General features: G+C 58.6%; 16 protein-coding genes and 1 long non-coding RNA gene across 17 annotated transcripts; 8 read left to right on the forward strand and 9 right to left on the reverse strand.

Annotated features, from left to right (window-relative positions):
• Positions 1 to 217: 217 nt before the first annotated feature.
• On the reverse strand, positions 218 to 1,544 carry LOC125318303 (scale keratin-like). Its single transcript, XM_048288901.1, has 2 exons — positions 1,461 to 1,544; positions 218 to 813 (listed from the first exon to the last, which is right to left on the reverse strand). Exon 2 carries the CDS (start codon positions 766 to 768, stop codon positions 403 to 405), a length of 366 nt encoding a protein of 121 aa, XP_048144858.1. The 5' UTR covers positions 769 to 813; positions 1,461 to 1,544; the 3' UTR covers positions 218 to 402.
• Positions 678 to 4,969, forward strand: LOC125318326. Its single transcript, XR_007200318.1, has 2 exons — positions 678 to 753; positions 4,937 to 4,969. It is a non-coding gene; the product is annotated as an uncharacterized LOC125318326 (long non-coding RNA).
• On the reverse strand, positions 4,177 to 5,195 carry LOC125318299 (scale keratin-like). Its single transcript, XM_048288897.1, has 2 exons — positions 5,085 to 5,195; positions 4,177 to 4,975 (listed from the first exon to the last, which is right to left on the reverse strand). The coding sequence occupies exon 2, from the start codon at positions 4,949 to 4,951 to the stop codon at positions 4,586 to 4,588; it is 366 nt and encodes a 121-aa protein (XP_048144854.1). The 5' UTR covers positions 4,952 to 4,975; positions 5,085 to 5,195; the 3' UTR covers positions 4,177 to 4,585.
• Positions 5,196 to 5,837: 642 nt separating this feature from the next.
• Positions 5,838 to 6,468, forward strand: LOC125318300 (scale keratin-like). Its single transcript, XM_048288898.1, has 2 exons — positions 5,838 to 5,948; positions 6,058 to 6,468. The coding sequence occupies exon 2, from the start codon at positions 6,082 to 6,084 to the stop codon at positions 6,445 to 6,447; it is 366 nt and encodes a 121-aa protein (XP_048144855.1). The 5' UTR covers positions 5,838 to 5,948; positions 6,058 to 6,081; the 3' UTR covers positions 6,448 to 6,468.
• Positions 6,469 to 7,579: 1,111 nt separating this feature from the next.
• Positions 7,580 to 8,374, reverse strand: LOC125318289 (scale keratin-like). Its single transcript, XM_048288887.1, has 2 exons — positions 8,264 to 8,374; positions 7,580 to 8,154 (listed from the first exon to the last, which is right to left on the reverse strand). The coding sequence occupies exon 2, from the start codon at positions 8,128 to 8,130 to the stop codon at positions 7,765 to 7,767; it is 366 nt and encodes a 121-aa protein (XP_048144844.1). The 5' UTR covers positions 8,131 to 8,154; positions 8,264 to 8,374; the 3' UTR covers positions 7,580 to 7,764.
• Positions 8,375 to 9,023: 649 nt separating this feature from the next.
• On the forward strand, positions 9,024 to 9,817 carry LOC125318287 (scale keratin-like). Its single transcript, XM_048288885.1, has 2 exons — positions 9,024 to 9,133; positions 9,243 to 9,817. The coding sequence occupies exon 2, from the start codon at positions 9,267 to 9,269 to the stop codon at positions 9,630 to 9,632; it is 366 nt and encodes a 121-aa protein (XP_048144842.1). The 5' UTR covers positions 9,024 to 9,133; positions 9,243 to 9,266; the 3' UTR covers positions 9,633 to 9,817.
• A 921-nt stretch (positions 9,818 to 10,738) lies between these two features.
• On the reverse strand, positions 10,739 to 11,393 carry LOC125318325 (scale keratin-like). Its single transcript, XM_048288923.1, has one exon. The coding sequence runs from the start codon at positions 11,287 to 11,289 to the stop codon at positions 10,924 to 10,926; it is 366 nt and encodes a 121-aa protein (XP_048144880.1). The 5' UTR covers positions 11,290 to 11,393; the 3' UTR covers positions 10,739 to 10,923.
• A 783-nt stretch (positions 11,394 to 12,176) lies between these two features.
• Positions 12,177 to 12,972, forward strand: LOC125318302 (scale keratin-like). Its single transcript, XM_048288900.1, is given in 3 exon segments — positions 12,177 to 12,287; positions 12,397 to 12,741; positions 12,743 to 12,972. Coding segments are annotated over 2 exon segments (366 nt in total). The 5' UTR covers positions 12,177 to 12,287; positions 12,397 to 12,420; the 3' UTR covers positions 12,788 to 12,972.
• Positions 12,973 to 13,906: 934 nt separating this feature from the next.
• Positions 13,907 to 14,702, reverse strand: LOC125318291 (scale keratin-like). The gene is made up of 2 exons (XM_048288889.1): positions 14,592 to 14,702; positions 13,907 to 14,482 (listed from the first exon to the last, which is right to left on the reverse strand). The coding sequence occupies exon 2, from the start codon at positions 14,456 to 14,458 to the stop codon at positions 14,093 to 14,095; it is 366 nt and encodes a 121-aa protein (XP_048144846.1). The 5' UTR covers positions 14,459 to 14,482; positions 14,592 to 14,702; the 3' UTR covers positions 13,907 to 14,092.
• Positions 14,703 to 15,351: 649 nt separating this feature from the next.
• Positions 15,352 to 16,145, forward strand: LOC125318280 (scale keratin-like). Its single transcript, XM_048288878.1, has 2 exons — positions 15,352 to 15,461; positions 15,571 to 16,145. The coding sequence occupies exon 2, from the start codon at positions 15,595 to 15,597 to the stop codon at positions 15,958 to 15,960; it is 366 nt and encodes a 121-aa protein (XP_048144835.1). The 5' UTR covers positions 15,352 to 15,461; positions 15,571 to 15,594; the 3' UTR covers positions 15,961 to 16,145.
• A 1,062-nt stretch (positions 16,146 to 17,207) lies between these two features.
• Positions 17,208 to 17,837, reverse strand: LOC125318296 (scale keratin-like). The gene is made up of 2 exons (XM_048288893.1): positions 17,728 to 17,837; positions 17,208 to 17,618 (listed from the first exon to the last, which is right to left on the reverse strand). Exon 2 carries the CDS (start codon positions 17,592 to 17,594, stop codon positions 17,229 to 17,231), a length of 366 nt encoding a protein of 121 aa, XP_048144850.1. The 5' UTR covers positions 17,595 to 17,618; positions 17,728 to 17,837; the 3' UTR covers positions 17,208 to 17,228.
• A 644-nt stretch (positions 17,838 to 18,481) lies between these two features.
• Positions 18,482 to 19,275, forward strand: LOC125318285 (scale keratin-like). Its single transcript, XM_048288882.1, has 2 exons — positions 18,482 to 18,591; positions 18,701 to 19,275. Exon 2 carries the CDS (start codon positions 18,725 to 18,727, stop codon positions 19,088 to 19,090), a length of 366 nt encoding a protein of 121 aa, XP_048144839.1. The 5' UTR covers positions 18,482 to 18,591; positions 18,701 to 18,724; the 3' UTR covers positions 19,091 to 19,275.
• A 934-nt stretch (positions 19,276 to 20,209) lies between these two features.
• Positions 20,210 to 21,005, reverse strand: LOC125318295 (scale keratin-like). The gene is made up of 2 exons (XM_048288892.1): positions 20,895 to 21,005; positions 20,210 to 20,785 (listed from the first exon to the last, which is right to left on the reverse strand). The coding sequence occupies exon 2, from the start codon at positions 20,759 to 20,761 to the stop codon at positions 20,396 to 20,398; it is 366 nt and encodes a 121-aa protein (XP_048144849.1). The 5' UTR covers positions 20,762 to 20,785; positions 20,895 to 21,005; the 3' UTR covers positions 20,210 to 20,395.
• A 640-nt stretch (positions 21,006 to 21,645) lies between these two features.
• LOC125318288 (scale keratin-like) lies at positions 21,646 to 22,439 on the forward strand. Its single transcript, XM_048288886.1, has 2 exons — positions 21,646 to 21,755; positions 21,865 to 22,439. Exon 2 carries the CDS (start codon positions 21,889 to 21,891, stop codon positions 22,252 to 22,254), a length of 366 nt encoding a protein of 121 aa, XP_048144843.1. The 5' UTR covers positions 21,646 to 21,755; positions 21,865 to 21,888; the 3' UTR covers positions 22,255 to 22,439.
• A 1,062-nt stretch (positions 22,440 to 23,501) lies between these two features.
• On the reverse strand, positions 23,502 to 24,131 carry LOC125318297 (scale keratin-like). Its single transcript, XM_048288895.1, has 2 exons — positions 24,022 to 24,131; positions 23,502 to 23,912 (listed from the first exon to the last, which is right to left on the reverse strand). The coding sequence occupies exon 2, from the start codon at positions 23,886 to 23,888 to the stop codon at positions 23,523 to 23,525; it is 366 nt and encodes a 121-aa protein (XP_048144852.1). The 5' UTR covers positions 23,889 to 23,912; positions 24,022 to 24,131; the 3' UTR covers positions 23,502 to 23,522.
• Positions 24,132 to 24,782: 651 nt separating this feature from the next.
• On the forward strand, positions 24,783 to 25,576 carry LOC125318290 (scale keratin-like). The gene is made up of 2 exons (XM_048288888.1): positions 24,783 to 24,892; positions 25,002 to 25,576. The coding sequence occupies exon 2, from the start codon at positions 25,026 to 25,028 to the stop codon at positions 25,389 to 25,391; it is 366 nt and encodes a 121-aa protein (XP_048144845.1). The 5' UTR covers positions 24,783 to 24,892; positions 25,002 to 25,025; the 3' UTR covers positions 25,392 to 25,576.
• A 947-nt stretch (positions 25,577 to 26,523) lies between these two features.
• On the reverse strand, positions 26,524 to 27,318 carry LOC125318294 (scale keratin-like). Its single transcript, XM_048288891.1, has 2 exons — positions 27,208 to 27,318; positions 26,524 to 27,098 (listed from the first exon to the last, which is right to left on the reverse strand). The coding sequence occupies exon 2, from the start codon at positions 27,072 to 27,074 to the stop codon at positions 26,709 to 26,711; it is 366 nt and encodes a 121-aa protein (XP_048144848.1). The 5' UTR covers positions 27,075 to 27,098; positions 27,208 to 27,318; the 3' UTR covers positions 26,524 to 26,708.
• Positions 27,319 to 27,773: the final 455 nt, after the last annotated feature.

Here is a 27,773-nt window from a genome sequence, read left to right on the forward strand (position 1 = left end):
GCGATTGCCTGGATTCCCTGTGCTCCACTGCTGCTCTTCTCTCTGACAATAAACCCCTGTTTGTGTTGCACAAAAGCCTCTCTGGTTTTCATTTGTTCTTTATTTTCCTCTGGGGGCAATATTCACTCTTGCACAGGGAGGAAGTGCCTGGAGTTCCTCAGTTGGCCAAGGCCCTTTGGTCTTCGTGATTTGGGAAAAAGAGGCAAAGAGACACAACTTGGATGCAGGAAAACTTTATTGTGAACAGAGGGGCGAGAGAGGGTGGGAGAGAGACGGTGGGCAGGCCCCAGCCAGGCCGGGTGTCAGGGGCTGCAGGAGGCCAGGGCGGCTTGTGCAGAGCTCAACTTCTCCATGCTGGGCCGAGGCCGCCGTGGGTGTTTGGGGTGCGGGGCTGTGGTGGGTCTAGCAGGGCCCGCAGGTGTCCCAGAGCTTCTTGCTGTAGCGGGGCAGGACGCAAGGGCTGCAGGCGGGAGCAGCGTAGGCTCTGCCAAAGGTGCAGAGGCCCCCCGAGGCCTGGGTGGCGCCGGCGCCGTAGAGGCCGCCCAGCCCCAGGGAGCCGCCAAAGGCCGGTGCTCCGGAGGAGCCCACCACGGCTTGCTGCGGGAAGGAGCTGAGGATGGGGCCGGGGAAGGTGACCACCACTGGGGGCGGCTGGATCAAGGCTGAGGAGTCGGGACACTGGCGGGCGCACAGCTCGTTGCAGCTCTCAGCGATGGGCTGGGGCACAGCCACGCTGGTTTTGGGTGGGCACAGGTCGTAGCAGGACATCTTGCAGGGGTGAGAGTTGGTTTGCCACAAGTGGGGAACTTTAAACTATAAAAAGCAGAAAGTTTAGAGAGAAATTTTCAAAATCACTGTGTTGTGTTTTATGTTCAGCCTTGATCAACCTGGTGAGCACCCAATAAGCACCTTGATCAAAAATTCCTGCCTGTGTAAAACCATCCCCAGAATGACTAGACCCCACAGACTGATCTTTGTTCTGGCCCCACATTATTGTCTTTCAGCTCCTGGAAATGCACTCCCTGAAGAATATAAAAACCTCAGTCCCATGTCCCACAAACTTCCCCAAAGTGGGGAAATAGCCCTGATCTAGATGTAGCTTTGCTTGAAATAGGAGGGTTTATTATGACTCTCAGAATGCCACTGAACCCACCTGAAAAGGGTCTCAATTCTTGTCTTGAATTTTATAAAATACTAAGATAATCATCTGAAATAAATGTTTTAATCTATGCCTTTTTAAAGCTGCTAATTGGCTTGGAACACTCAAATTTCTCACAGTTTCTGTGCTCATACTCAGACTTCCAAATCCTACATTTCCCACTGGTTTCATTAAGAGTAATGCCAGACAGAAACGGTGTAAAGCTGTTCTAAATCTCAGCATTCCTAAAGGAATATTCTACAACTGCTCTGGTACAGGCTCTGTTTAAATAAATAGAAAGAAATTAAAAATTCATACTCACCAAGCTTCGGAAGGTGAATGAGCTGCGAGAAGTGTCTGGATGAACCCAGGCACTGGAGCTTATATAGAGGATCCCAACATTCCTGAGGGGCTGGAATCTCGCTTGGGCTGGGGGTTCTGCCTAAAAGAAATTGTTTACCAGCTTGAGTCATGAAAGTTTGGAGTTTGTGGCAGTTCTGATTTCATTCACATTCTCCTATCGTGTGATGTCGGAGTTTCACCATCCTGATTTCTTTAATCTTGGGTCTTAATTGGTGCTGGCAACTCCTGGCATCATTAGAGTGACCTCACTGGAATTACCATGTTCATTAAGCTGACTCCACATGTTGCTTCTTCCTTTACAACCTTGTCATGAGCTTGTCTGCGCCGAGATTTTGTAAGACTCGTCTTTGGCTGACATGGACATTTTTCCTTAACAGCCCTTTAAAATTATCTGATAAATTAATTAGAAGCAGAAAACATCTTATTCCAGAGCTACCCAGGAATAAATGTCTTTTCCAGCCCTAATTAAAGATACCTTGTTGGTCTGAGATGGATTTAAGGGGTCATGAATATCTGCTGAGATTGTCCAGGACACTCAGCAATTCCCCAATAGTTTCCCATTGAGAGGAAGGTTTGGAATCAATCCCACATAAAAATCACTTTGTTTAACTAAAAAAGTCTCAGTGGGAAATGAAATTCAGTTTTAAAAGGGTCTGTGGTGCTGAATGTTCCCGTATCAAGTCCTGTGATTCACAAAGGTCCAATTTTGAGGAAATATCAAAGAGGCAGATCAAGGTTTTTCTTTAATGTCGTGAGTGTAATCTCTTACCAAGCATGTTCTGGGCCTTCTTGAGAAAAATACTTTGTAATGATTTCACAAACATTCATTATCTGCTGTTCAACCCAGCTAATGTTTGCTGTTGTATGACATGAGCGATTTAGACATTTCACTCTTACACAACCCCACCTGCTTTAATATGCAGGAAACAAGGTGGTGCCTGCCATTACTTTAATTAAATCGTGATTTGTGCCATTGGAAGTCAAGGGTTAATAATTAATGCAGCTCTTCTTTTCTTTCTTCAAAAAAATCCTTTCAATATCTGTGGTTGAATCCTCTGTGAGTTTAAGATGCCACCTTTGCTGTATTTGTCTTATTTCAAACTATACTTTCCATAAAAAAAGAAACATTTGTGATTATTTGCCCTTTTTCTGTGATTTTTCAGAGAACAGCCAGTATCTTTTATTCTAACTTTTAGGTTTTTACCTGAATCCAGTGCATTTTAGAGACCCTTCTTGTCATTCCTGAGAAATCCCCTCAGAGATGAAGTATCTGCTCTTAATTCCTACACTGAAGATTTGTTGTTGTGGTCCATGTTCACCCCAATATTTTCATTTTCTCTGCAAGTGATAAAGGATTTAGGTTTAGGTTTGTGTTTTGTTTGTTGCCCCGACAAATTTCCCTGTATTTGCTGCAGGGGAAGGAAAACAAGATTCTCCAACCACAGAAAGGGATTGAGTGGTTCCCACATCTCCCAGCCTGGGGGTGTCTTCCTTGCCTTGAGATGTATTTTACATAAATCTCGAAGTCAGAACAAGCTGTGCCTCATCCCTGGCTCAGGGCACAAACTCCCTTCAAATCCAACTCCTTGATTATTCCTGGGCTGCATCAAAGGCCCCGTGGGCAGCAGGGGAGGGGGGGATTCTGCCCCTCCGCCCCACTCAGGTGAGACTCCACCTGCAGAGCTGCCCCAGCCCTAGGGCGTGGCACAGGGAGGACGTGGAGCTGCTGGAGAGAGTCCAGAGGAGGCTCCAGGATGGGATCCGAGGGATGGAGCAGCTCTGCTGGGAGGAAAGGCTGGGGGAGCTGGGATTGTTGTTTGGAGAAGGGGAAGCTTTGGGGTGACCCAACTGTGGCCTTGCAGGACCTGAAGGGGCTACAAGGAACATGGGGAGAGACTTTCCCCAAAGGATGGAGTGCCAGGACAAGGGGGAACGGGTTCAAACTGACAAGGAGGAGGTTTAGATGGGATATTGGGAATAAATTCTTCTCTGTGAGCGTGGGGAAGCCCTGGCACAGATGATTCCATGGATGCCCCATCCCTGGAAGTGTCAAGGCCAGGCTGCACAGGGCTTGGAGCAACCTGGGGTAGTGGAAGGTTGCCTGCCCATGGTAGGGCGTGGAACAAGATGATTTTAGGATCCCTTTCCACACAAATGCTTCCATGAGTCCGTGATTGCCTCTCTCAACTTTGTATTAAAAATAAGCGCACTCTGAACTACAAAAGGTATTTTGGGGGTTCCTGTGAGGGAAACCCCTCACTATTTGCAGATTTTCTTGAGCCTCTGAGGAACAAGGACTGTGAGAGCACTTTGGAAGCACTGAGTAATGATCTCTGCTCCCTGTTTTGTTGTTTTAATGGGCCTTGCATATCCCAGGGCTGAGTAACAGCATCAGTCAAAGCGGGGAGGAGCTGCCAGGAACCTCAGCCCTGATCAGATTGTTCATAGCCGCTGGGTTTGGGCAGACCTGGCCCTGCCCTGCTCTTACTTTCCCTTTTGTGTCATCCAGGGCAGACTGCTCCTCTCAGAGTGGCTCCCAGGCCCTTTTCAGTGGCCCTCCAGAGCTTTAAGCAACCAGAAATGGTGAAGTTGAACAGTTCTGTTATAAGCAGGTAAAACCTCAAGTGAATAGTCATCATCATATAAAATAAAAAGAGATGAAAACAACAGAAAAATTTGATGCCTAAAAGATTTATTGCAGGAACAACTTGAATAAATCACACAGAGAATACAAAGAACAGGATGGGAAAAGAAGAGGTACAAAGAGAATCGAAAAAATGAAGCCAAAAATTTTAAGTCATGAAGTTGTCAACAAGCAGAGCTAAATAAACGCAAATATGACATGAGGTTGATATAAAAGACATAAACAAGAAAGATCAAACAGACGGAAAGAAAACTGAAACTGTAATAGAGAATTTACAAAAGAGAACACTGAAGGTGAGATCTTCAAACTGGAGAAAAAGAAAAATAATAAGAATGGTAAAAGAAAAGGTTTAAAGGAAAGATGAATGGCTGCAAAAATTGGGATAAATAAATTCTAGATTTCTCTGTTTCTGACAGATGAAACAGGCTTGGGAGTTGAGTCTAGCAGGGCCCGCAGGTGTCCCAGAGCTTCTTGCTGTAGCGGGGCAGGACGCAAGGGCTGCAGGCGAGAGCAGCGTAGGCTCTGCCAAAGGTGCAGAGGCCCCCCGAGGCCTGGGTGGCGCCGGCGCCGTAGAGGCCGCCCAGCCCCAGGGAGCCGCCAAAGGCCGGTGCTCCGGAGGAGCCCACCACGGCTTGCTGCGGGAAGGAGCTGAGGATGGGGCCGGGGAAGGTGACCACCACGGGGGGCGGCTGGATGAAGGCTGAGGAGTCGGGACACTGGCGGGCGCACAGCTCGTTGCAGCTCTCAGCGATGGGCTGGGGCACAGCCACGCTGGTTTTGGGTGGGCACAGGTCGTAGCAGGACATCTTGGCGTGGGATGCGAGGGTGCTCTGCAAGAGAGGCCAGCGATGGTGGGAGAGCAGCAGAGGCCAGCGGCCGAGCCACAGAGGGGCCGGGGCTGGAGCAGGGAGCTGCGAGCAGAAGCGCTCGCACACTTACCCTTGTCCCCGAGGAGGAGAAGGTGGCCAGGGCAGTGCTTGGCCGAGTCTGGCCCCAGCAGGGCTTTTATAGCAGCCCCAGCATTGCTCAGCTCCAGCCGGGCCAATCTGCTCAGGGGACACTCCCTGCTGCTGCTGCTGCTGCTGCTGCTGCTGCAGCTGACAGCAGGGCTATGCGGCCCCTGCCCCTCCCTGAGTCAGCATCCCCCAGGTGCCACCCCAGCACATCGCGCTGCCCAAGCCAACCTCTCCTTCCTGCCACGTGAGGGACTCAATAGCAGGGATGTCACCCAGAGTAGACTCCATGGACACCGGGAAGTATTTGGGAGGTCTGGGTCAGGAGTGGAAGGACCAAGAACTTTGTGGAGATCTGTGCATCACTGGCCAGCGTGGGGGAGGCAGAATTCATTTATTTCTTGGCACTGCCCCGGGAGTTCTGCCAGGCTGGGCACAAAGACTGCTCGTGCCAGGCCTGAGATACATTGGGCAAGGAGCAGAGATGTCCATCTGGCCCAGGCTGATTCCAGCCCTGCCCCACCCCTTTGGAACATTAAAGATGTCCCTGGAGCCCATTCCTGGGTGACAACCCTGCTATCGAATATATGACGTGGCAGGAAGGACAGGATGGCTTGGGCAGCGGGATGTGCTGGGGTGGCACGTGGGGGATGCTGACTCAGGAAGGGGCAGGGGCCGCACAGCCCTGCTGTCAGCAGCAGCAGCAGCAGCAGCAGCAGCAGCAGGGAGTGTCCCCTGAGCAGATTGGCCCGGCTGGAGCTGAGCAATGCTGGGGCTGCTATAAAAGCCCTGCTGGGGCCAGACTCGGCCAAGCACTGCCCTGGCCACCTTCTCCTCCTCGGGGACAAGGGTAAGTGTGCGAGCGCTTCTGCTCGCAGCTCCCTGCTCCAGCCCCGGCCCCTCTGTGGCTCGGCCGCTGGCCTCTGCTGCTCTCCCACCATCGCTGGCCTCTCTTGCAGAGCACCCTCGCATCCCACGCCAAGATGTCCTGCTACGACCTGTGCCCACCCAAAACCAGCGTGGCTGTGCCCCAGCCCATCGCTGAGAGCTGCAATGAGCTGTGCACCCGCCAGTGTCCCGACTCCTCAGCCTTGATCCAGCCGCCCCCCGTGGTGGTCACCTTCCCCGGCCCCATCCTCAGCTCCTTCCCGCAGCAAGCCGTGGTGGGCTCCTCCGGAGCACCGGCCTTTGGTGGCTCCCTGGGGCTGGGCGGCCTCTACGGCGCCGGCGCCACCCAGGCCTCGGGGGGCCTCTGCACCTTTGGCAGAGCCTACGCTGCTCCCGCCTGCAGCCCTTGCGTCCTGCCCCGCTACAGCAAGAAGCTCTGGGACACCTGCGGGCCCTGCTAGACCCACCACAGCCCCGCACCCCAAACACCCACGGCGGCCTCGGCCCAGCATGGAGAAGTTGAGCTCTGCACAAGCCGCCCTGGCCTCCTGCAGCCCCTGACACCTGGCCTGGCTGAGGCCTGCCTGCTGTCCCTCTCCCAGCTTCTCCTGCCCCTCTGTTCACAATAAAGTTTTCCTGCATCCAACTCCTGTCTCTTTGCCTCCATTTCTGAAATTAAGAAGAACCCAGACATAGGGGAGTTCCAGGAGTGGGAGGGGAAATGCTGATCTACGGATGCCCGTGGGGAATGGAAAATGGAAGTGGAAGGGGAAAGTGAAATAGAAGAGGGAAGGGGATAGTGGAGGTTAAAGTGGGCAAGAAAATGTTATCAAAAAGCAAGTATGAAAGGAGAAGTGGGAAGGGGTAGGATGAGAAAGATAGGATAAGGATGAGAAGAAGAAGGGGTTGCAATGATTCTTCTTAAGAAAGTCAGATCCCCTGCTTGTAGGCCATGAGGCCACAGGCTTTTGCAGACCTGAACCCGTGCTGTCACAGAGTGGAGTGGGCCCAGAGCTGGGAGCAATCCCGGGGCAGAGGACCAGGGCTCCATCCCCTCTGTGCCCCCATGGCTCTGCTAAAGGACCTGGGACTGAAATCAGAGGGACACTTCCCCCTCACCATGCCCTGTACATTTACCTTCCTCATCTTCAGCTCTTTGTCTTTGACTTTGTCTTTGTCTTTGTATTTGTCTTACTCTTTGTCTTTCTTCTTTATATTTCTCCCTCTCCTTGTTCCTCATCTTCTGTTTCCTCTTCTCCTTCTTCTTCTCCTTCCTCATCTCCATGTCCTCCTCCTTCTCCTTCCTCCTTTTCTTCCACTGTTTCCTCTATTCCTTCTCCGTCTTCATGTCCTTCTCCCAATCCAATCCCTTCCTGACATTTTCTATCTTCTGCTATTAATCCACTTTGATATAATTTTCTTCTACACTTGAACCTCCATGGTCTCCTTCCTTCTCCTATTTTACTATCCCCTTCCCTTTCCATTTCCGATTCCACTGGGCTATCACAGCAACACCATTTCCCTTTGCAGTGTTGGGACACCTCCAGCCCTGGGGTCTTTCTGGTTTTGGATGAAAGCTGAGGGAGACAGGAGTTGGATGCAGGAAAACTTTATTGTGAACAGAGGGGCAGGAGAGGCTGGGAGAGAGACGGCGGGCAGGCCCCAGCCAGGCCGGGTGTCAGGGGCTGCAGGAGGCCAGGGCGGCTTGTGCAGAGCTCAACTTCTCCATGCTGGGCCAGGGCCGCCGTGGTTGTTTGGGGTGCGGGGCTGTGGTGGGCCTAGCAGGGCCCGCAGGTGTCCCAGAGCTTCTTGCTGTAGCGGGGCAGGACGCAAGGGCTGCAGGCGGGAGCAGCGTAGGCTCTGCCAAAGGTGCAGAGGCCCCCCGAGGCCTGGGTGGCGCCGGCGCCGTAGAGGCCGCCCAGCCCCAGGGAGCCGCCAAAGGCCGGTGCTCCGGAGGAGCCCACCACGGCTTGCTGCGGGAAGGAGCTGAGGATGGGGCCGGGGAAGGTGACCACCACTGGGGGCGGCTGGATCAAGGCTGAGGAGTCGGGACACTGGCGGGCGCACAGCTCGTTGCAGCTCTCAGCGATGGGCTGGGGCACAGCCACGCTGGTTTTGGGTGGGCACAGGTCGTAGCAGGACATCTTGGCGTGGGATGCGAGGGTGCTCTGCAAGAGAGGCCAGCGATGGTGGGAGAGCAGCAGAGGCCAGCGGCCGAGCCACAGAGGGGCCGGGGCTGGAGCAGGGATCCGCGAGCAGAAGCGCTCGCACACTTACCCTTGTCCCCGAGGAGGAGAAGGTGGCCAGGGCAGTGCTTGGCCGAGTCTGGCCCCAGCAGGGCTTTTATAGCAGCCCCAGCATTGCTCAGCTCCAGCCGGGCCAATCTGCTCAGGGGACACTCCCTGCTGCTGCTGCTGCTGCTGCTGCTGCTGCTGACAGCAGGGCTGTGCGGCCCCTGCCCCTCCCTGAGTCAGCATCCCCCACGTGCCACCCCAGCACATCCCGCTGCCCAAGCCATCCTGTCCTTCCTGCCACGTGAGGGACTCAATAGCAGGGATGTCACCCAGAGTAGACTCCATGGACACACGGAAGTACTTGGGAGGTCTGGGTCAGGAGTGGAAGGACCAAGAACTTTGTGGAGATCTGTGCATCACTGGCCAGCGTGGGGGAGGCAGAATTCATTTATTTCTTGGCACTGCCCCGGGAGTTCTGCCAGGCTGGGCACAAAGACTGCTCGTGCCAGGCCTGAGATACATTGGGCAAGGAGCAGAGATGTCCATCTGGCCCAGGCTGATTCCAGCCCTGCCCCACCCCTTTGGAACATTAAAGATGTCCCTGGAGCCCATTCCTGGGTGACAACCCGGCTATCGAATATATGACGTGGCAGGAAGGACAGGATGGCTTGGGCAGCGGGATGTGCTGGGGTGGCACGTGGGGGATGCTGACTCAGGGAGGGGCAGGGGCCGCACAGCCCTGCTGTCAGCAGCAGCAGCAGCAGCAGCAGCAGCAGCAGCAGCAGCAGGGAGTGTCCCCTGAGCAGATTGGGCCGGCTGGAGCTGAGCAATGCTGGGGCTGCTATAAAAGCCCTGCTGGGGCCAGACTCGGCCAAGCACTGCCCTGGCCACCTTCTCCTCCTCGGGGACAAGGGTAAGTGTGCGAGCGCTTCTGCTCGCAGCTCCCTGCTCCAGCCCCGGCCCCTCTGTGGCTCGGCCGCTGGCCTCTGCTGCTCTCCCACCATCGCTGGCCTCTCTTGCAGAGCACCCTCGCATCCCACGCCAAGATGTCCTGCTACGACCTGTGCCCACCCAAAACCAGCGTGGCTGTGCCCCAGCCCATCGCTGAGAGCTGCAACGAGCTGTGCGCCCGCCAGTGTCCCGACTCCTCAGCCTTCATCCAGCCGCCCCCCGTGGTGGTCACCTTCCCCGGCCCCATCCTCAGCTCCTTCCCGCAGCAAGCCGTGGTGGGCTCCTCCGGAGCACCGGCCTTTGGCGGCTCCCTGGGGCTGGGCGGCCTCTACGGCGCCGGCGCCACCCAGGCCTCGGGGGGCCTCTGCACCTTTGGCAGAGCCTACGCTGCTCCCGCCTGCAGCCCTTGCGTCCTGCCCCGCTACAGCAAGAAGCTCTGGGACACCTGCGGGCCCTGCTAGACCCACCACAGCCCCGCACCCCAAACACCCACGGCGGCCTCGGCCCAGCATGGAGAAGTTGAGCTCTGCACAAGCCGCCCTGGCCTCCTGCAGCCCCTGACACCCGGCCTGGCTGGGGCCTGCCCGCCGTCTCTCTCCCAGCCTCTCCTGCCCCTCTGTTCACAATAAAGTTTTCCTGCATCCAACTCCTGTCTCTTTGCCTTTTTTTCTCAATTTAGGAAGGCCCCAGGGCTGGGGGAGTTCTAAGAGTGGGAGGGGAAATGGTGTTGCTGGGATTGCCGGGGGAATCTGAAATGGAAGGGGACAGGGAAGGGGAAAGTGAAATAGAAGAGGGAAGTGGGCAGTGGGGGTTAAAGTGGAGAAGAAAATGAAATCAAAGAGGAAATGGGAGTGCAGGAAAGAGAATGATGCAAATGGGTTTGGTTAGGAGATGGAGAAAGATAAGAAGAAGAAGAGGACAAAGGATTGGGAGAAGAAGAGGAAGAAGAAGGAGTAGGAGAAGGAGAGGAGGAAACAGATGATGAGGAGTGAGGAGAAGGAGAAATATAAAGAAGACTAAGACAAATGGAAAGAGAAGGAATTGATGATAAGGAAATTTAATATACAGGGTATGGTGAGGGGGAAGTGTCCCTCTTATTCCAGTCCCAGGTCCTTTAGCAGAGCCACGGTGGCACAGAGGGGCTGGAGGCTGGGTTGGAGCCCTGGTCCTCTGCCCCTGAATGGCTGCCAGCTCTGGGCCCACTCCACTCTTTGACAGCACGGGTGCAGGTCTGCCAAAGCCTGTGGCCTCCTGGCCTACAAGTAGGGGATCTGTCTTTCTTCAGGAAGAGTCTTTGATGCTCCTTCTCCTTCTCCTTCTTCTCCTTCTCCTATCCTGACGCCTTCCCCCTGTTCTCTTTCGTACTCCTCCACTTCCCCTTTGATAACATTTTCTTCTCAGGTTTAACCTCCACTATACGCGTCCATTTTCTATTTTGCCTTCCACTCCCCCGTCTTTTTCATTCTACTGGACCATCCCAGGATCAGCATTTGCCCTCCCACTCATGGAACTCCCAGATGCCCAGGGTGCTCATGATTTCAGAAAAGGAGGCAAAAAGATACAGGAGTTGGATGCAGGAAAACTTTATTGTGAACAGAGGGGCAGGAGAAGCTGGGAGAGAGACGGCGGGCAGGCCCCAGCCAGGCCGGGTGTCAGGGGCTGCAGGAGGCCAGGGCGGCTTGTGCAGAGCTCAACTTCTCCATGCTGGGCCGAGGCCGCCGTGGGTGTTTGGGGTGCGGGGCTGTGGTGGGTCTAGCAGGGCCCGCAGGTGTCCCAGAGCTTCTTGCTGTAGCGGGGCAGGACGCAAGGGCTGCAGGCGGGAGCAGCGTAGGCTCTGCCAAAGGTGCAGAGGCCCCCCGAGGCCTGGGTGGCGCCGGCGCCGTAGAGGCCGCCCAGCCCCAGGGAGCCACCAAAGGCCGGTGCTCCGGAGGAGCCCACCACGGCTTGCTGCGGGAAGGAGCTGAGGATGGGGCCGGGGAAGGTGACCACCACGGGGGGCGGCTGGATCAAGGCTGAGGAGTCGGGACACTGGCGGGCGCACAGCTCGTTGCAGCTCTCAGCGATGGGCTGGGGCACAGCCACGCTGGTTTTGGGTGGGCACAGGTCGTAGCAGGACATCTTGGCGTGGGATGCGAGGGTGCTCTGCAAGAGAGGCCAGCGATGGTGGGAGAGCAGCAGAGGCCAGCGGCCGAGCCACAGAGGGGCCGGGGCTGGAGCAGGGAGCTGCGAGCAGAAGCGCTCGCACACTTACCCTTGTCTCCGAGGAGGAGAAGGTGGCCAGGGCAGTGCTTGGCCGAGTCTGGCCCCAGCAGGGCTTTTATAGCAGCCCCAGCATTGCTCAGCTCCAGCCGGGCCAATCTGCTCAGGGGACACTCCCTGCTGCTGCTGCTGCTGCTGCTGCTGCTGCTGCTGACAGCAGGGCTGTGCGGCCCCTGCCCCTCCCTGAGTCAGCATCCCCCACGTGCCACCCCAGCACATCGCGCTGCCCAAGCCATCCTGTCCTTCCTGCCACATCAGACATTTGATAGCCGGGATGTCACCCAGGAATGGGCTCCAGGAACAACGTTAATGGTCTAAAGGGGTGGGGCAGGGCTGGAATCAGCCTGGGCCAGATGGACATCTCTGCTCCTTTCCCAATGTATCTCAGGCCTGGCACGAGCAGTCTTTGTGCCCAGCCTGGCAGAACTCCCGGGGCAGTGCCAAGAAATAAATGAATTCTGCCTCCCCCACGCTGGCCAGTGATGCACAGATTCCCACAAAGTACTTGGTCCTTCCACTCCTGACCCAGACCTCCCAAATACTTCCGCGTGTCCATGGAGTCCACTCCGTCGTGACATCCCTGCTATCGAATATATGACGTGGCAGGAAGGAGAGGTTGGCTTGGGCAGCGGGATGTGCTGGGGTGGCACGTGGGGGATGCTGACTCAGGGAGGGGCAGGGGCCGCACAGCCCTGCTGTCAGCAGCAGCAGCAGCAGCAGCAGCAGCAGCAGGGAGTGTCCCCTGAGCAGATTGGGCCGGCTGGAGCTGAGCAATGCTGGGGCTGCTATAAAAGCCCTGCTGGGGCCAGACTCGGCCAAGCACTGCCCTGGCCACCTTCTCCTCCTCGGGGACAAGGGTAAGTGTGCGAGCGCTTCTGCTCGCAGCTCCCTGCTCCAGCCCCGGCCCCTCTGTGGCTCGGCCGCTGGCCTCTGCTGCTCTCCCACCATCGCTGGCCTCTCTTGCAGAGCACCCTCGCATCCCACGCCAAGATGTCCTGCTACGACCTGTGCCCACCCAAAACCAGCGTGGCTGTGCCCCAGCCCATCGCTGAGAGCTGCAACGAGCTGTGCGCCCGCCAGTGTCCCGACTCCTCAGCCTTCATCCAGCCGCCCCCAGTGGTGGTCACCTTCCCCGGCCCCATCCTCAGCTCCTTCCCGCAGCAAGCCGTGGTGGGCTCCTCCGGAGCACCGGCCTTTGGCGGCTCCCTGGGGCTGGGCGGCCTCTACGGCGCCGGCGCCACCCAGGCCTCGGGGGGCCTCTGCACCTTTGGCAGAGCCTACGCTGCTCCCGCCTGCAGCCCTTGCGTCCTGCCCCCGCTACAGCAAGAAGCTCTGGGACACCTGCGGGCCCTGCTAGACCCACCACAGCCCCGCACCCCAAACACCCACGGCGGCCTCGGCCCAGCATGGAGAAGTTGAGCTCTGCACAAGCCGCCCTGGCCTCCTGCAGCCCCTGACACCCGGCCTGGCTGGGGTCTGCCCGCCGTCTCTCTCCCAGCCTCTCCTGCCCCTCTGTTCACAATAAAGTTTTCCTGCATCCAACTCCTGTCTCCCTCAGCTTTCATCCAAAACCAGAAAGACCCCAGGGCTGGCGGTGTCCCAACACTGCAAAGGGAAATGGTGTTGCTGTGATAGCCCAGTGGAATCGGAAATGGAAATGGAAGGGGATAGTACAATAGGAGAAGGAAGGAGACCATGGAGGTTCAAGTGTAGAAGAAAATTATATCAAAGTGGATTAATAGCAGAAGATAGAAAATGTCAGGAAGGGATTGGATTGGGAGAAGGACATGAAGAAGGAGAAGGAATAGAGGAAACAGTGGAAGAAAAGGAGGAAGGAGAAGGAGGAGGACATGGAGAAGAGGAAGGAGAAGAAGAAGGAGAAGAGGAAACAGAAGATGAGGAACAAGGAGAGGGAGAAATATAAAGAAGAAAGACAAAGAGTAAGACAAATACAAAGACAAAGACAAAGAGCTGAAGATGAGGAAGGTAAATGTACTGGGCATGGTGAGGGGGAAGTGTCCCTCTGATTTCAGTCCCAGGTCCTTTAGCAGAGCCATGGGGGCACAGAGGGGATGGAGCCCTGGTCCTCTGCCCCGGGATTGCTCCCAGCTCTGGGCCCACTCCACTCTGTGACAGCACGGGTTCAGGTCTGCAAAAGCCTGTGGCCTCATGGCCTACAAGCAGGGGATCTGACTTTCTTAAGAAGAATCATTGCAACCCCTTCTTCTTCTCATCCTTATCCTATCTTTCTCATCCTACCCCTTCCCACTTCTCCTTTCATACTTGCTTTTTGATAACATTTTCTTGCCCACTTTAACCTCCACTATCCCCTTCCCTCTTCTATTTCACTTTCCCCTTCCACTTCCATTTTCCATTCCCCACGGGCATCCGTAGATCAGCATTTCCCCTCCCACTCCTGGAACTCCCCTATGCCTGGGTTCTTCTTAATTTCAGAAATGGAGGCAAAGAGACAGGATTTGGATGCAGGAAAACTTTATTGTGAACAGAGGGGCAGGAGAGGCTGGGAGAGGGACAGCAGGCAGGCCCCAACCAGGCCAGGTGTCAGGGGCTGCAGGAGGCCAGGGCGGCTTGTGCAGAGCTCAACTTCTCCATGCTGGGCCGAGGCCGCCGTGGGTGTTTGGGGTGTGGGGCTGTGGTGGGTCTAGCAGGGCCCGCAGGTGTCCCAGAGCTTCTTGCTGTAGCGGGGCAGGACGCAAGGGCTGCAGGCGGGAGCAGCGTAGGCTCTGCCAAAGGTGCAGAGGCCCCCCGAGGCCTGGGTGGCGCCGGCGCCGTAGAGGCCGCCCAGCCCCAGGGAGCCGCCAAAGGCCGGTGCTCCGGAGGAGCCCACCACGGCTTGCTGCGGGAAGGAGCTGAGGATGGGGCCGGGGAAGGTGACCACCACGGGGGGCGGCTGGATCAAGGCTGAGGAGTCGGGACACTGGCGGGCGCACAGCTCGTTGCAGCTCTCAGCGATGGGCTGGGGCACAGCCACGCTGGTTTTGGGTGGGCACAGGTCGTAGCAGGACATCTTGGCGTGGGATGCGAGGGTGCTCTGCAAGAGAGGCCAGCGATGGTGGGAGAGCAGCAGAGGCCAGCGGCCGAGCCACAGAGGGGCCGGGGCTGGAGCAGGGAGCTGCGAGCAGAAGCGCTCGCACACTTACCCTTGTCCCCGAGGAGGAGAAGGTGGCCAGGGCAGTGCTTGGCCGAGTCTGGCCCCAGCAGGGCTTTTATAGCAGCCCCAGCATTGCTCAGCTCCAGCCGGGCCAATCTGCTCAGGGGACACTCCCTGCTGCTGCTGCTGCTGCTGCTGCTGCTGCTGCTGCTGACAGCAGGGCTGTGCGGCCCCTGCCCCTCCCTGAGTCAGCATCCCCCAGGTGCCACCCCAGCACATCGCGCTGCCCAAGCCATCCTGTCCTTCCTGCCACATCAGACATTTGATAGCCGGGATGTCACCCAGGAATGGGCTCCAGGAACAACGTTAATGGTCTAAAGGGGTGGGGCAGGGCTGGAATCAGCCTGGGCCAGATGGACATCTCTGCTCCTTGCCCAATGTATCTCAGGCCTGGCACGAGCAGTCTTTGTGCCCAGCCTGGCAGAACTCCCGGGGCAGTGCCAAGAAATAAATGAATTCTGCCTCCCCCACGCTGGCCAGTGATGCACAGATCTCCACAAAGTTCTTGGTCCTTCCACTCCTGACCCAGACCTCCCAAATACTTCCCGGTGTCCATGGAGTCTACTCTGGGTGACATCCCTGCTATTGAGTCCCTCACGTGGCAGGAAGGAGAGGTTGGCTTGGGCAGCGGGATGTGCTGGGGTGGCACGTGGGGGATGCTGACTCAGGGAGGGGCAGGGGCCGCACAGCCCTGCTGTCAGCAGCAGCAGCAGCAGCCGCAGCAGCAGCAGCAGGGAGTGTCCCCTGAGCAGATTGGCCCGGCTGGAGCTGAGCAATGCTGGGGCTGCTATAAAAGCCCTGCTGGGGCCAGACTCGGCCAAGCACTGCCCTGGCCACCTTCTCCTCCTCGGGGACAAGGGTAAGTGTGCGAGCGCTTCTGCTCGCAGCTCCCTGCTCCAGCACCAGCCCCTCTGTGGCTCGGCCGCTGGCCTCTGCTGCTCTCCCACCATCACTGGCCTCTCTTGCAGAGCACCCTCGCATCCCACGCCAAGATGTCCTGCTACGACCTGTGCCCACCCAAAACCAGCGTGGCTGTGCCCCAGCCCATCGCTGAGAGCTGCAACGAGCTGTGCGCCCGCCAGTGTCCCGACTCCTCAGCCTTCATCCAGCCGCCCCCCGTGGTGGTCACCTTCCCCGGCCCCATCCTCAGCTCCTTCCCGCAGCAAGCCGTGGTGGGCTCCTCCGGAGCACCGGCCTTTGGCGGCTCCCTGGGGCTGGGCGGCCTCTACGGCGCCGGCGCCACCCAGGCCTCGGGGGGCCTCTGCACCTTTGGCAGAGCCTACGCTGCTCCCGCCTGCAGCCCTTGCGTCCTGCCCCGCTACAGCAAGAAGCTCTGGGACACCTGCGGGCCCTGCTAGACCCACCACAGCCCCGCACCCCAAACACCCACGGCGGCCTCGGCCCAGCATGGAGAAGTTGAGCTCTGCACAAGCCGCCCTGGCCTCCTGCAGCCCCTGACACCTGGCCTGGCTGAGGCCTGCCCGCCGTCTCTCTCCCAGCTTCTCCTGCCCCTCTGTTCACAATAAAGTTTTCCTGCATCCAACTCCTGTCTCTTTGCCTTCTTTTCTCAATTTAGGAAGGCCCCAGGGCTGGGGGAGTTCCAAGAGTGGGAGGGGAAATGGTGTTGCTGGGATTGCCAGGGGGAATCGGAAATGGAAGGGGACAGGGAAGGGGAAAGTGAAATAGAAGAGGGAAGTGGGCAGTGGGGGTTAAAGTGGAGAAGAAAATGAAATCAAAGAGGAAATGGGAGTGAAGGAGGGAGAATGATGCAAATGGGTTTGGTTAGGAGATGGAGAAAGAGAAGAAGAAGAGGACAAAGGATTGGGAGAAGAAGAGGAAGGAGAAGGAGAAGGAGAAGAGGAAACAGATGATGAGGAATAAGCAGTGGGAGCAATATAACGACGAAAGACTAAGACAAAGACAAATGGAAAGAGAAGGAGCTGCTGATAAGGAAATTTAATGTACAGGGCATGGTGAGGGGGAAGCGTCCCTCTTATTCCAGTCCCAGGTCCTTTAGCAGAGCCATGGGGGCACAGAGGGGCTGGGGGCTGGGTTGGAGCCCTGGTCCTTTGCTCCCAGCTCTGGGGCCCACTCATCTCTTTGACAGCACGGGTGCAGGTCTGCAAAAGCCTGTGGACTCCTGGCCTACAAGCAAGGGATCTGACTTTCTTCAGGAAAAGACCTTGGTGCACCTTCTCTTTCTCCTACCCTGACCCCATCCCACTGCTCTCTTTCGTATTCTCCCACTTGCCCTTTGATAACATTTTCTTCTCAGGTTTAACCTCCACTATACCCGTCCATTTTCTATTTTTCCTTCCACTCCCCCGTCTTTTTCATTCTCCCTGACCATCCCAGGATCAGCATTCGCCCTCCCACACGTGGAACTCCCCCATGCCCTGGGTGCTCATGATTTTGGAAAAGGAGGCAAAAAGATACAGGAGTTGGATGCAGGAAATCTTTATTGTGAACAGAGGGGCAGGAGAGGCTGGGAGAGGGACAGTGGGCAGACCCCAGCCAGGCCGGGTGTCAGGGGCTGCAGGAGGCCAGGGCGGCTTGTGCAGAGCTCAACTTCTCCATGCTGGGCCGAGGCCGCCGTGGGTGTTTGGGGTGCGGGGCTGTGGTGGGTCTAGCAGGGCCCGCAGGTGTCCCAGAGCTTCTTGCTGTAGCGGGGCAGGACGCAAGGGCTGCAGGCGGGAGCAGCGTAGGCTCTGCCAAAGGTGCAGAGGCCCCCCGAGGCCTGGGTGGCGCCGGCGCCGTAGAGGCCGCCCAGCCCCAGGGAGCCGCCAAAGGCCGGTGCTCCGGAGGAGCCCACCACGGCTTGCTGCGGGAAGGAGCTGAGGATGGGGCCGGGGAAGGTGACCACCACGGGGGGCGGCTGGATGAAGGCTGAGGAGTCGGGACACTGGCGGGCGCACAGCTCGTTGCAGCTCTCAGCGATGGGCTGGGGCACAGCCACGCTGGTTTTGGGTGGGCACAGGTCGTAGCAGGACATCTTGGCGTGGGATGCGAGGGTGCTCTGCAAGAGAGGCCAGCGATGGTGGGAGAGCAGCAGAGGCCAGCGGCCGAGCCACAGAGGGGCCAGGGCTGGAGCAGGGAGCTGCGAGCAGAAGCGCTCGCACACTTACCCTTGTCCCCGAGGAGGAGAAGGTGGCCAGGGCAGTGCTTGGCCGAGTCTGGCCCCAGCAGGGCTTTTATAGCAGCCCCAGCATTGCTCAGCTCCAGCCGGGCCAATCTGCTCAGGGGACACTCCCTGCTGCTGCTGCTGCTGCTGCTGCTGCTGCTGACAGCAGGGCTGTGCGGCCCCTGCCCCTCCCTGAGTCAGCATCCCCCACGTGCCACCCCAGCACATCCCGCTGCCCAAGCCATCCTGTCCTTCCTGCCACGTCATATATTCGATAGCAGGGATGTCACCCAGGAATGGGCTCCAGGAACAACGTTAATGTTCCAAAGGGGTGGGGCAGGGCTGGAATCAGCCTGGGCCAGATGGACATCTCTGCTCCTTTCCCAATGTATCTCAGGCCTGGCACGAGCAGTCTTTGCGCCCAGCCTGGCAGAACTCCCTGGGCAGTGTCTAGAGGTAGATGCATTCTGGCTCCCCCATGCTGGCCAGTGATGCACAGATCTCCACAAAGTGCTTTGTCCTTCCACTCCTGCCCCAGACCACCCAAACACTTCCAGGTGTCCATGGAGTCTACTCAGGGTGACATCCCTGCTATTGAGTCCCTCACGTGGCAGGAAGGACAGGATGGCTTGGGCAGCGGGATGCGCTGGGGTGGCACGTGGGGGATGCTGACTCAGGGAGGGGCAGGGGCCGCACAGCCCTGCTGTCAGCAGCAGCAGCAGCAGCAGCAGCAGCAGCAGCAGGGAGTGTCCCCTGAGCAGATTGGCCCGGCTGGAGCTGAGCAATGCTGGGGCTGCTATAAAAGCCCTGCTGGGGCCAGACTCGGCCAAGCACTGCCCTGGCCACCTTCTCCTCCTCGGGGACAAGGGTAAGTGTGCGAGCGCTTCTGCTCGCAGCTCCCTGCTCCAGCCCCGGCCCCTCTGTGGCTCGGCCGCTGGCCTCTGCTGCTCTCCCACCATCGCTGGCCTCTCTTGCAGAGCACCCTCGCATCCCACGCCAAGATGTCCTGCTACGACCTGTGCCCACCCAAAACCAGCGTGGCTGTGCCCCAGCCCATCGCTGAGAGCTGCAACGAGCTGTGCGCCCGCCAGTGTCCCGACTCCTCAGCCTTCATCCAGCCGCCCCCCGTGGTGGTCACCTTCCCCGGCCCCATCCTCAGCTCCTTCCCGCAGCAAGCCGTGGTGGGCTCCTCCGGAGCACCGGCCTTTGGCGGCTCCCTGGGGCTGGGCGGCCTCTACGGCGCCGGCGCCACCCAGGCCTCGGGGGGCCTCTGCACCTTTGGCAGAGCCTACGCTGCTCCCGCCTGCAGCCCTTGCGTCCTGCCCCGCTACAGCAAGAAGCTCTGGGACACCTGCGGGCCCTGCTAGACCCACCACAGCCCCGCACCCCAAACACCCACGGCGGCCTCGGCCCAGCATGGAGAAGTTGAGCTCTGCACAAGCCGCCCTGGCCTCCTGCAGCCCCTGACACCCGGCCTGGCTGGGGTCTGCCCGCCGTCTCTCTCCCAGCCTCTCCTGCCCCTCTGTTCACAATAAAGTTTTCCTGCATCCAACTCCTGTCTCCCTCAGCTTTCATCCAAAACCAGAAAGACCCCAGGGCTGGCGGTGTCCCAACACTGCAAAGGGAAATGGTGTTGCTGTGATAGCCCAGTGGAATCGGAAATGGAAATGGAAGGGGATAGTACAATAGGAGAAGGAAGGAGACCATGGAGGTTCAAGTGTAGAAGAAAATTATATCAAAGTGGATTAATAGCAGAAGATAGAAAATGTCAGGAAGGGATTGGATTGGGAGAAGGACATGAAGAAGGAGAAGGAATAGAGGAAACAGTGGAAGAAAAGGAGGAAGGAGAAGGAGGAGGACATGGAGAAGAGGAAGGAGAAGAAGAAGGAGAAGAGGAAACAGAAGATGAGGAACAAGGAGAGGGAGAAATATAAAGAAGAAAGACAAAGAGTAAGACAAATACAAAGACAAAGACAAAGAGCTGAAGATGAGGAAGGTAAATGTACAGGGCATGGTGAGGGGGAAGTGTCCCTCTGATTTCAGTCCCAGGTCCTTTAGCAGAGCCATGGGGGCACAGAGGGGATGGAGCCCTGGTCCTCTGCCCCGGGATTGCTCCCAGCTCTGGGCCCACTCCACTCTGTGACAGCACGGGTTCAGGTCTGCAAAAGCCTGTGGCCTCATGGCCTACAAGCAGGGGATCTGACTTTCTTAAGAAGAATCATTGCAACCCCTTCTTCTTCTCATCCTTATCCTATCTTTCTCATCCTACCCCTTCCCACTTCTCCTTTCATACTTGCTTTTTGATAACATTTTCTTGCCCACTTTAACCTCCACTATCCCCTTCCCTCTTCTATTTCACTTTCCCCTTCCACTTCCATTTTCCATTCCCCACGGGCATCCGTAGATCAGCATTTCCCCTCCCACTCCTGGAACTCCCCTATGCCTGGGTTCTTCTTAATTTCAGAAATGGAGGCAAAGAGACAGGATTTGGATGCAGGAAAACTTTATTGTGAACAGAGGGGCAGGAGAGGCTGGGAGAGGGACAGCAGGCAGGCCCCAACCAGGCCAGGTGTCAGGGGCTGCAGGAGGCCAGGGCGGCTTGTGCAGAGCTCAACTTCTCCATGCTGGGCCGAGGCCGCCGTGGGTGTTTGGGGTGTGGGGCTGTGGTGGGTCTAGCAGGGCCCGCAGGTGTCCCAGAGCTTCTTGCTGTAGCGGGGCAGGACGCAAGGGCTGCAGGCGGGAGCAGCGTAGGCTCTGCCAAAGGTGCAGAGGCCCCCCGAGGCCTGGGTGGCGCCGGCGCCGTAGAGGCCGCCCAGCCCCAGGGAGCCGCCAAAGGCCGGTGCTCCGGAGGAGCCCACCACGGCTTGCTGCGGGAAGGAGCTGAGGATGGGGCCGGGGAAGGTGACCACCACGGGGGGCGGCTGGATGAAGGCTGAGGAGTCGGGACACTGGCGGGCGCACAGCTCGTTGCAGCTCTCAGCGATGGGCTGGGGCACAGCCACGCTGGTTTTGGGTGGGCACAGGTCGTAGCAGGACATCTTGGCGTGGGATGCGAGGGTGCTCTGCAAGAGAGGCCAGCGATGGTGGGAGAGCAGCAGAGGCCAGCGGCCGAGCCACAGAGGGGCCGGGGCTGGAGCAGGGAGCTGCGAGCAGAAGCGCTCGCACACTTACCCTTGTCCCCGAGGAGGAGAAGGTGGCCAGGGCAGTGCTTGGCCGAGTCTGGCCCCAGCAGGGCTTTTATAGCAGCCCCAGCATTGCTCAGCTCCAGCCGGGCCAATCTGCTCAGGGGACACTCCCTGCTGCTGCTGCTGCTGCTGCTGCTGCTGACAGCAGGGCTGTGCGGCCCCTGCCCCTCCCTGAGTCAGCATCCCCCAGGTGCCACCCCAGCACATCGCGCTGCCCAAGCCATCCTGTCCTTCCTGCCACATCAGACATTTGATAGCCGGGATGTCACCCAGGAATGGGCTCCAGGAACAACGTTAATGGTCTAAAGGGGTGGGGCAGGGCTGGAATCAGCCTGGGCCAGATGGACATCTCTGCTCCTTGCCCAATGTATCTCAGGCCTGGCACGAGCAGTCTTTGTGCCCAGCCTGGCAGAACTCCCGGGGCAGTGCCAAGAAATAAATGAATTCTGCCTCCCCCACGCTGGCCAGTGATGCACAGATCTCCACAAAGTTCTTGGTCCTTCCACTCCTGACCCAGACCTCCCAAATACTTCCCGGTGTCCATGGAGTCTACTCTGGGTGACATCCCTGCTATTGAGTCCCTCACGTGGCAGGAAGGAGAGGTTGGCTTGGGCAGCGGGATGTGCTGGGGTGGCACGTGGGGGATGCTGACTCAGGGAGGGGCAGGGGCCGCACAGCCCTGCTGTCAGCAGCAGCAGCAGCAGCCGCAGCAGCAGCAGCAGGGAGTGTCCCCTGAGCAGATTGGCCCGGCTGGAGCTGAGCAATGCTGGGGCTGCTATAAAAGCCCTGCTGGGGCCAGACTCGGCCAAGCACTGCCCTGGCCACCTTCTCCTCCTCGGGGACAAGGGTAAGTGTGCGAGCGCTTCTGCTCGCAGCTCCCTGCTCCAGCCCCGGCCCCTCTGTGGCTCGGCCGCTGGCCTCTGCTGCTCTCCCACCATCACTGGCCTCTCTTGCAGAGCACCCTCGCATCCCACGCCAAGATGTCCTGCTACGACCTGTGCCCACCCAAAACCAGCGTGGCTGTGCCCCAGCCCATCGCTGAGAGCTGCAACGAGCTGTGCGCCCGCCAGTGTCCCGACTCCTCAGCCTTCATCCAGCCGCCCCCCGTGGTGGTCACCTTCCCCGGCCCCATCCTCAGCTCCTTCCCGCAGCAAGCCGTGGTGGGCTCCTCCGGAGCACCGGCCTTTGGCGGCTCCCTGGGGCTGGGCGGCCTCTACGGCGCCGGCGCCACCCAGGCCTCGGGGGGCCTCTGCACCTTTGGCAGAGCCTACGCTGCTCCCGCCTGCAGCCCTTGCGTCCTGCCCCGCTACAGCAAGAAGCTCTGGGACACCTGCGGGCCCTGCTAGACCCACCACAGCCCCGCACCCCAAACACCCACGGCGGCCTCGGCCCAGCATGGAGAAGTTGAGCTCTGCACAAGCCGCCCTGGCCTCCTGCAGCCCCTGACACCCGGCCTGGCTGAGGCCTGCCCGCCGTCTCTCTCCCAGCTTCTCCTGCCCCTCTGTTCACAATAAAGTTTTCCTGCATCCAACTCCTGTCTCTTTGCCTTCTTTTCTCAATTTAGGAAGGCCCCAGGGCTGGGGGAGTTCCAAGAGTGGGAGGGGAAATGGTGTTGCTGGGATTGCCAGGGGGAATCGGAAATGGAAGGGGACAGGGAAGGGGAAAGTGAAATAGAAGAGGGAAGTGGGCAGTGGGGGTTAAAGTGGAGAAGAAAATGAAATCAAAGAGGAAATGGGAGTGAAGGAGGGAGAATGATGCAAATGGGTTTGGTTAGGAGATGGAGAAAGAGAAGAAGAAGAGGACAAAGGATTGGGAGAAGAAGAGGAAGGAGAAGGAGAAGGAGAAGAGGAAACAGATGATGAGGAATAAGCAGTGGGAGCAATATAACGACGAAAGACTAAGACAAAGACAAATGGAAAGAGAAGGAGCTGCTGATAAGGAAATTTAATGTACAGGGCATGGTGAGGGGGAAGCGTCCCTCTTATTCCAGTCCCAGGTCCTTTAGCAGAGCCATGGGGGCACAGAGGGGCTGGGGGCTGGGTTGGAGCCCTGGTCCTTTGCTCCCAGCTCTGGGGCCCACTCATCTCTTTGACAGCACGGGTGCAGGTCTGCAAAAGCCTGTGGACTCCTGGCCTACAAGCAAGGGATCTGACTTTCTTCAGGAAAAGACCTTGGTGCTCCTTCTCTTTCTCCTACCCTGACCCCATCCCACTGCTCTCTTTCGTATTCTCCCACTTGCCCTTTGATAACATTTTCTTCTCAGGTTTAACCTCCACTATACCCGTCCATTTTCTATTTTTCCTTCCACTCCCCCGTCTTTTTCATTCTCCCTGACCATCCCAGGATCAGCATTCGCCCTCCCACACGTGGAACTCCCCCATGCCCTGGGTGCTCATGATTTTGGAAAAGGAGGCAAAAAGATACAGGAGTTGGATGCAGGAAATCTTTATTGTGAACAGAGGGGCAGGAGAAGCTGGGAGAGGGACAGTGGGCAGACCCCAGCCAGGCCGGGTGTCAGGGGCTGCAGGAGGCCAGGGCGGCTTGTGCAGAGCTCAACTTCTCCATGCTGGGCCGAGGCCGCCGTGGGTGTTTGGGGTGCGGGGCTGTGGTGGGTCTAGCAGGGCCCGCAGGTGTCCCAGAGCTTCTTGCTGTAGCGGGGCAGGACGCAAGGGCTGCAGGCGGGAGCAGCGTAGGCTCTGCCAAAGGTGCAGAGGCCCCCCGAGGCCTGGGTGGCGCCGGCGCCGTAGAGGCCGCCCAGCCCCAGGGAGCCGCCAAAGGCCGGTGCTCCGGAGGAGCCCACCACGGCTTGCTGCGGGAAGGAGCTGAGGATGGGGCCGGGGAAGGTGACCACCACGGGGGGCGGCTGGATGAAGGCTGAGGAGTCGGGACACTGGCGGGCGCACAGCTCGTTGCAGCTCTCAGCGATGGGCTGGGGCACAGCCACGCTGGTTTTGGGTGGGCACAGGTCGTAGCAGGACATCTTGGCGTGGGATGCGAGGGTGCTCTGCAAGAGAGGCCAGCGATGGTGGGAGAGCAGCAGAGGCCAGCGGCCGAGCCACAGAGGGGCCAGGGCTGGAGCAGGGAGCTGCGAGCAGAAGCGCTCGCACACTTACCCTTGTCCCCGAGGAGGAGAAGGTGGCCAGGGCAGTGCTTGGCCGAGTCTGGCCCCAGCAGGGCTTTTATAGCAGCCCCAGCATTGCTCAGCTCCAGCCGGGCCAATCTGCTCAGGGGACACTCCCTGCTGCTGCTGCTGCTGCTGCTGCTGCTGCTGCTGCTGACAGCAGGGCTGTGCGGCCCCTGCCCCTCCCTGAGTCAGCATCCCCCACGTGCCACCCCAGCACATCGCGCTGCCCAAGCCATCCTGTCCTTCCTGCCACATCAGACATTTGATAGCCGGGATGTCACCCAGGAATGGGCTCCAGGAACAACGTTAATGGTCTAAAGGGGTGGGGCAGGGCTGGAATCAGCCTGGGCCAGATGGACATCTCTGCTCCTTTCCCAATGTATCTCAGGCCTGGCACGAGCAGTCTTTGTGCCCAGCCTGGCAGAACTCCCGGGGCAGTGCCAAGAGATAAATGAATTCTGCCTCCCCCACGCTGGCCAGTGATGCACAGATTCCCACAAAGTACTTGGTCCTTCCACTCCTGACCCAGACCTCCCAAATACTTCCGCGTGTCCATGGAGTCCACTCCGTGGTGGCATCCCTGCTATTGAGTCCCTCACGTGGCAGGAAGGAGAGGTTGGCTTGGGCAGCGGGATGCGCTGGGGTGGCTCCTGGGGGATGCTGACTCAGGGAGGGGCAGGGGCCGCACAGCCCTGCTGTCAGCAGCAGCAGCAGCAGCAGCAGCAGCAGCAGCAGGGAGTGTCCCCTGAGCAGATTGGCCCGGCTGGAGCTGAGCAATGCTGGGGCTGCTATAAAAGCCCTGCTGGGGCCAGACTCGGCCAAGCACTGCCCTGGCCACCTTCTCCTCCTCGGGGACAAGGGTAAGTGTGCGAGCGCTTCTGCTCGCAGCTCCCTGCTCCAGCCCTGGCCCCTCTGTGGCTCGGCCGCTGGCCTCTGCTGCTCTCCCACCATCGCTGGCCTCTCTTGCAGAGCACCCTCGCATCCCACGCCAAGATGTCCTGCTACGACCTGTGCCCACCCAAAACCAGCGTGGCTGTGCCCCAGCCCATCGCTGAGAGCTGCAACGAGCTGTGCGCCCGCCAGTGTCCCGACTCCTCAGCCTTCATCCAGCCGCCCCCCGTGGTGGTCACCTTCCCCGGCCCCATCCTCAGCTCCTTCCCGCAGCAAGCCGTGGTGGGCTCCTCCGGAGCACCGGCCTTTGGCGGCTCCCTGGGGCTGGGCGGCCTCTACGGCGCCGGCGCCACCCAGGCCTCGGGGGGCCTCTGCACCTTTGGCAGAGCCTACGCTGCTCCCGCCTGCAGCCCTTGCGTCCTGCCCCGCTACAGCAAGAAGCTCTGGGACACCTGCGGGCCCTGCTAGACCCACCACAGCCCCGCACCCCAAACACCCACGGCGGCCTCGGCCCAGCATGGAGAAGTTGAGCTCTGCACAAGCCGCCCTGGCCTCCTGCAGCCCCTGACACCCGGCCTGGCTGGGGCCTGCCCGCCATCTCTCTCCCAGCTTCTCCTGCCCCTCTGTTCACAATAAAGTTTTCCTGCATCCAACTCCTGTCTCTTTGCCTCCATTTCTGAAATTAAGAAGAACCCAGACATAGGGGAGTTCCAGGAGTGGGAGGGGAAATGCTGATCTACGGATGCCCGTGGGGAATGGAAAATGGAAGTGGAAGGGGAAAGTGAAATAGAAGAGGGAAGGGGATAGTGGAGGTTAAAGTGGGCAAGAAAATGTTATCAAAAAGCAAGTATGAAAGGAGAAGTGGGAAGGGGTAGGATGAGAAAGATAGGATAAGGATGAGAAGAAGAAGGGGTTGCAATGATTCTTCTTAAGAAAGTCAGATCCCCTGCTTGTAGGCCATGAGGCCACAGGCTTTTGCAGACCTGAACCCGTGCTGTCACAGAGTGGAGTGGGCCCAGAGCTGGGAGCAATCCCGGGGCAGAGGACCAGGGCTCCATCCCCTCTGTGCCCCCATGGCTCTGCTAAAGGACCTGGGACTGAAATCAGAGGGACACTTCCCCCTCACCATGCCCTGTACATTTACCTTCCTCATCTTCAGCTCTTTGTCTTTGACTTTGTCTTTGTCTTTGTATTTGTCTTACTCTTTGTCTTTCTTCTTTATATTTCTCCCTCTCCTTGTTCCTCATCTTCTGTTTCCTCTTCTCCTTCTTCTTCTCCTTCCTCATCTCCATGTCCTCCTCCTTCTCCTTCCTCCTTTTCTTCCACTGTTTCCTCTATTCCTTCTCCGTCTTCATGTCCTTCTCCCAATCCAATCCCTTCCTGACATTTTCTATCTTCTGCTATTAATCCACTTTGATATAATTTTCTTCTACACTTGAACCTCCATGGTCTCCTTCCTTCTCCTATTTTACTATCCCCTTCCCTTTCCATTTCCGATTCCACTGGGCTATCACAGCAACACCATTTCCCTTTGCAGTGTTGGGACACCTCCAGCCCTGGGGTCTTTCTGGTTTTGGATGAAAGCTGAGGGAGACAGGAGTTGGATGCAGGAAAACTTTATTGTGAACAGAGGGGCAGGAGAGGCTGGGAGAGAGACAGCGGGCAGGCCCCAGCCAGGCCGGGTGTCAGGGGCTGCAGGAGGCCAGGGCGGCTTGTGCAGAGCTCAACTTCTCCATGCTGGGCCAGGGCCACCGTGGTTGTTTGGGGTGCGGGGCTGTGGTGGGCCTAGCAGGGCCCGCAGGTGTCCCAGAGCTTCTTGCTGTAGCGGGGCAGGACGCAAGGGCTGCAGGCGGGAGCAGCGTAGGCTCTGCCAAAGGTGCAGAGGCCCCCCGAGGCCTGGGTGGCACCGGCGCCGTAGAGGCCGCCCAGCCCCAGGGAGCCGCCAAAGGCCGGTGCTCCGGAGGAGCCCACCACGGCTTGCTGCGGGAAGGAGCTGAGGATGGGGCCGGGGAAGGTGACCACCACGGGGGGCGGCTGGATGAAGGCTGAGGAGTCGGGACACTGGCGGGCGCACAGCTCGTTGCAGCTCTCAGCGATGGGCTGGGGCACAGCCACGCTGGTTTTGGGTGGGCACAGGTCGTAGCAGGACATCTTGGCGTGGGATGCGAGGGTGCTCTGCAAGAGAGGCCAGCGATGGTGGGAGAGCAGCAGAGGCCAGCGGCCGAGCCACAGAGGGGCCGGGGCTGGAGCAGGGATCCGCGAGCAGAAGCGCTCGCACACTTACCCTTGTCCCCGAGGAGGAGAAGGTGGCCAGGGCAGTGCTTGGCCGAGTCTGGCCCCAGCAGGGCTTTTATAGCAGCCCCAGCATTGCTCAGCTCCAGCCGGGCCAATCTGCTCAGGGGACACTCCCTGCTGCTGCTGCTGCTGCTGCTGCTGCTGCTGACAGGAGGGCTGTGCGGCCCCTGCCCCTCCCTGAGTCAGCATCCCCCACGTGCCACCCCAGCACATCCCGCTGCCCAAGCCATCCTGTCCTTCCTGCCACGTGAGGGACTCAATAGCAGGGATGTCACCCAGAGTAGACTCCATGGACACACGGAAGTACTTGGGAGGTCTGGGTCAGGAGTGGAAGGACCAAGAACTTTGTGGAGATCTGTGCATCACTGGCCAGCGTGGGGGAGGCAGAATTCATTTATTTCTTGGCACTGCCCCGGGAGTTCTGCCAGGCTGGGCACAAAGACTGCTCGTGCCAGGCCTGAGATACATTGGGCAAGGAGCAGAGATGTCCATCTGGCCCAGGCTGATTCCAGCCCTGCCCCACCCCTTTGGAACATTAAAGATGTCCCTGGAGCC

The sequence above is a fragment of the Corvus hawaiiensis genome, chromosome 29 (assembly GCF_020740725.1).
Source record: "Corvus hawaiiensis isolate bCorHaw1 chromosome 29, bCorHaw1.pri.cur, whole genome shotgun sequence".
NCBI classification, from domain to species: domain Eukaryota; kingdom Metazoa; phylum Chordata; class Aves; order Passeriformes; family Corvidae; genus Corvus; species Corvus hawaiiensis.

Coding starts and splice junctions, on each gene's coding strand:
- LOC125318288 (XM_048288886.1), top strand. CDS start 21,889: ATGTCCTGCTACGACCTGTGCCCACCCAAAACCAGCGTGGCTGTGCCC.
- LOC125318300 (XM_048288898.1), top strand. CDS start 6,082: ATGTCCTGCTACGACCTGTGCCCACCCAAAACCAGCGTGGCTGTGCCC.
- LOC125318299 (XM_048288897.1), bottom strand. CDS start 4,951: ATGTCCTGCTACGACCTGTGCCCACCCAAAACCAGCGTGGCTGTGCCC.
- LOC125318303 (XM_048288901.1), bottom strand. CDS start 768: ATGTCCTGCTACGACCTGTGCCCACCCAAAACCAGCGTGGCTGTGCCC.
- LOC125318290 (XM_048288888.1), top strand. CDS start 25,026: ATGTCCTGCTACGACCTGTGCCCACCCAAAACCAGCGTGGCTGTGCCC.
- LOC125318285 (XM_048288882.1), top strand. CDS start 18,725: ATGTCCTGCTACGACCTGTGCCCACCCAAAACCAGCGTGGCTGTGCCC.
- LOC125318289 (XM_048288887.1), bottom strand. CDS start 8,130: ATGTCCTGCTACGACCTGTGCCCACCCAAAACCAGCGTGGCTGTGCCC.
- LOC125318294 (XM_048288891.1), bottom strand. CDS start 27,074: ATGTCCTGCTACGACCTGTGCCCACCCAAAACCAGCGTGGCTGTGCCC.
- LOC125318296 (XM_048288893.1), bottom strand. CDS start 17,594: ATGTCCTGCTACGACCTGTGCCCACCCAAAACCAGCGTGGCTGTGCCC.
- LOC125318280 (XM_048288878.1), top strand. CDS start 15,595: ATGTCCTGCTACGACCTGTGCCCACCCAAAACCAGCGTGGCTGTGCCC.
- LOC125318287 (XM_048288885.1), top strand. CDS start 9,267: ATGTCCTGCTACGACCTGTGCCCACCCAAAACCAGCGTGGCTGTGCCC.
- LOC125318295 (XM_048288892.1), bottom strand. CDS start 20,761: ATGTCCTGCTACGACCTGTGCCCACCCAAAACCAGCGTGGCTGTGCCC.
- LOC125318325 (XM_048288923.1), bottom strand. CDS start 11,289: ATGTCCTGCTACGACCTGTGCCCACCCAAAACCAGCGTGGCTGTGCCC.
- LOC125318291 (XM_048288889.1), bottom strand. CDS start 14,458: ATGTCCTGCTACGACCTGTGCCCACCCAAAACCAGCGTGGCTGTGCCC.
- LOC125318297 (XM_048288895.1), bottom strand. CDS start 23,888: ATGTCCTGCTACGACCTGTGCCCACCCAAAACCAGCGTGGCTGTGCCC.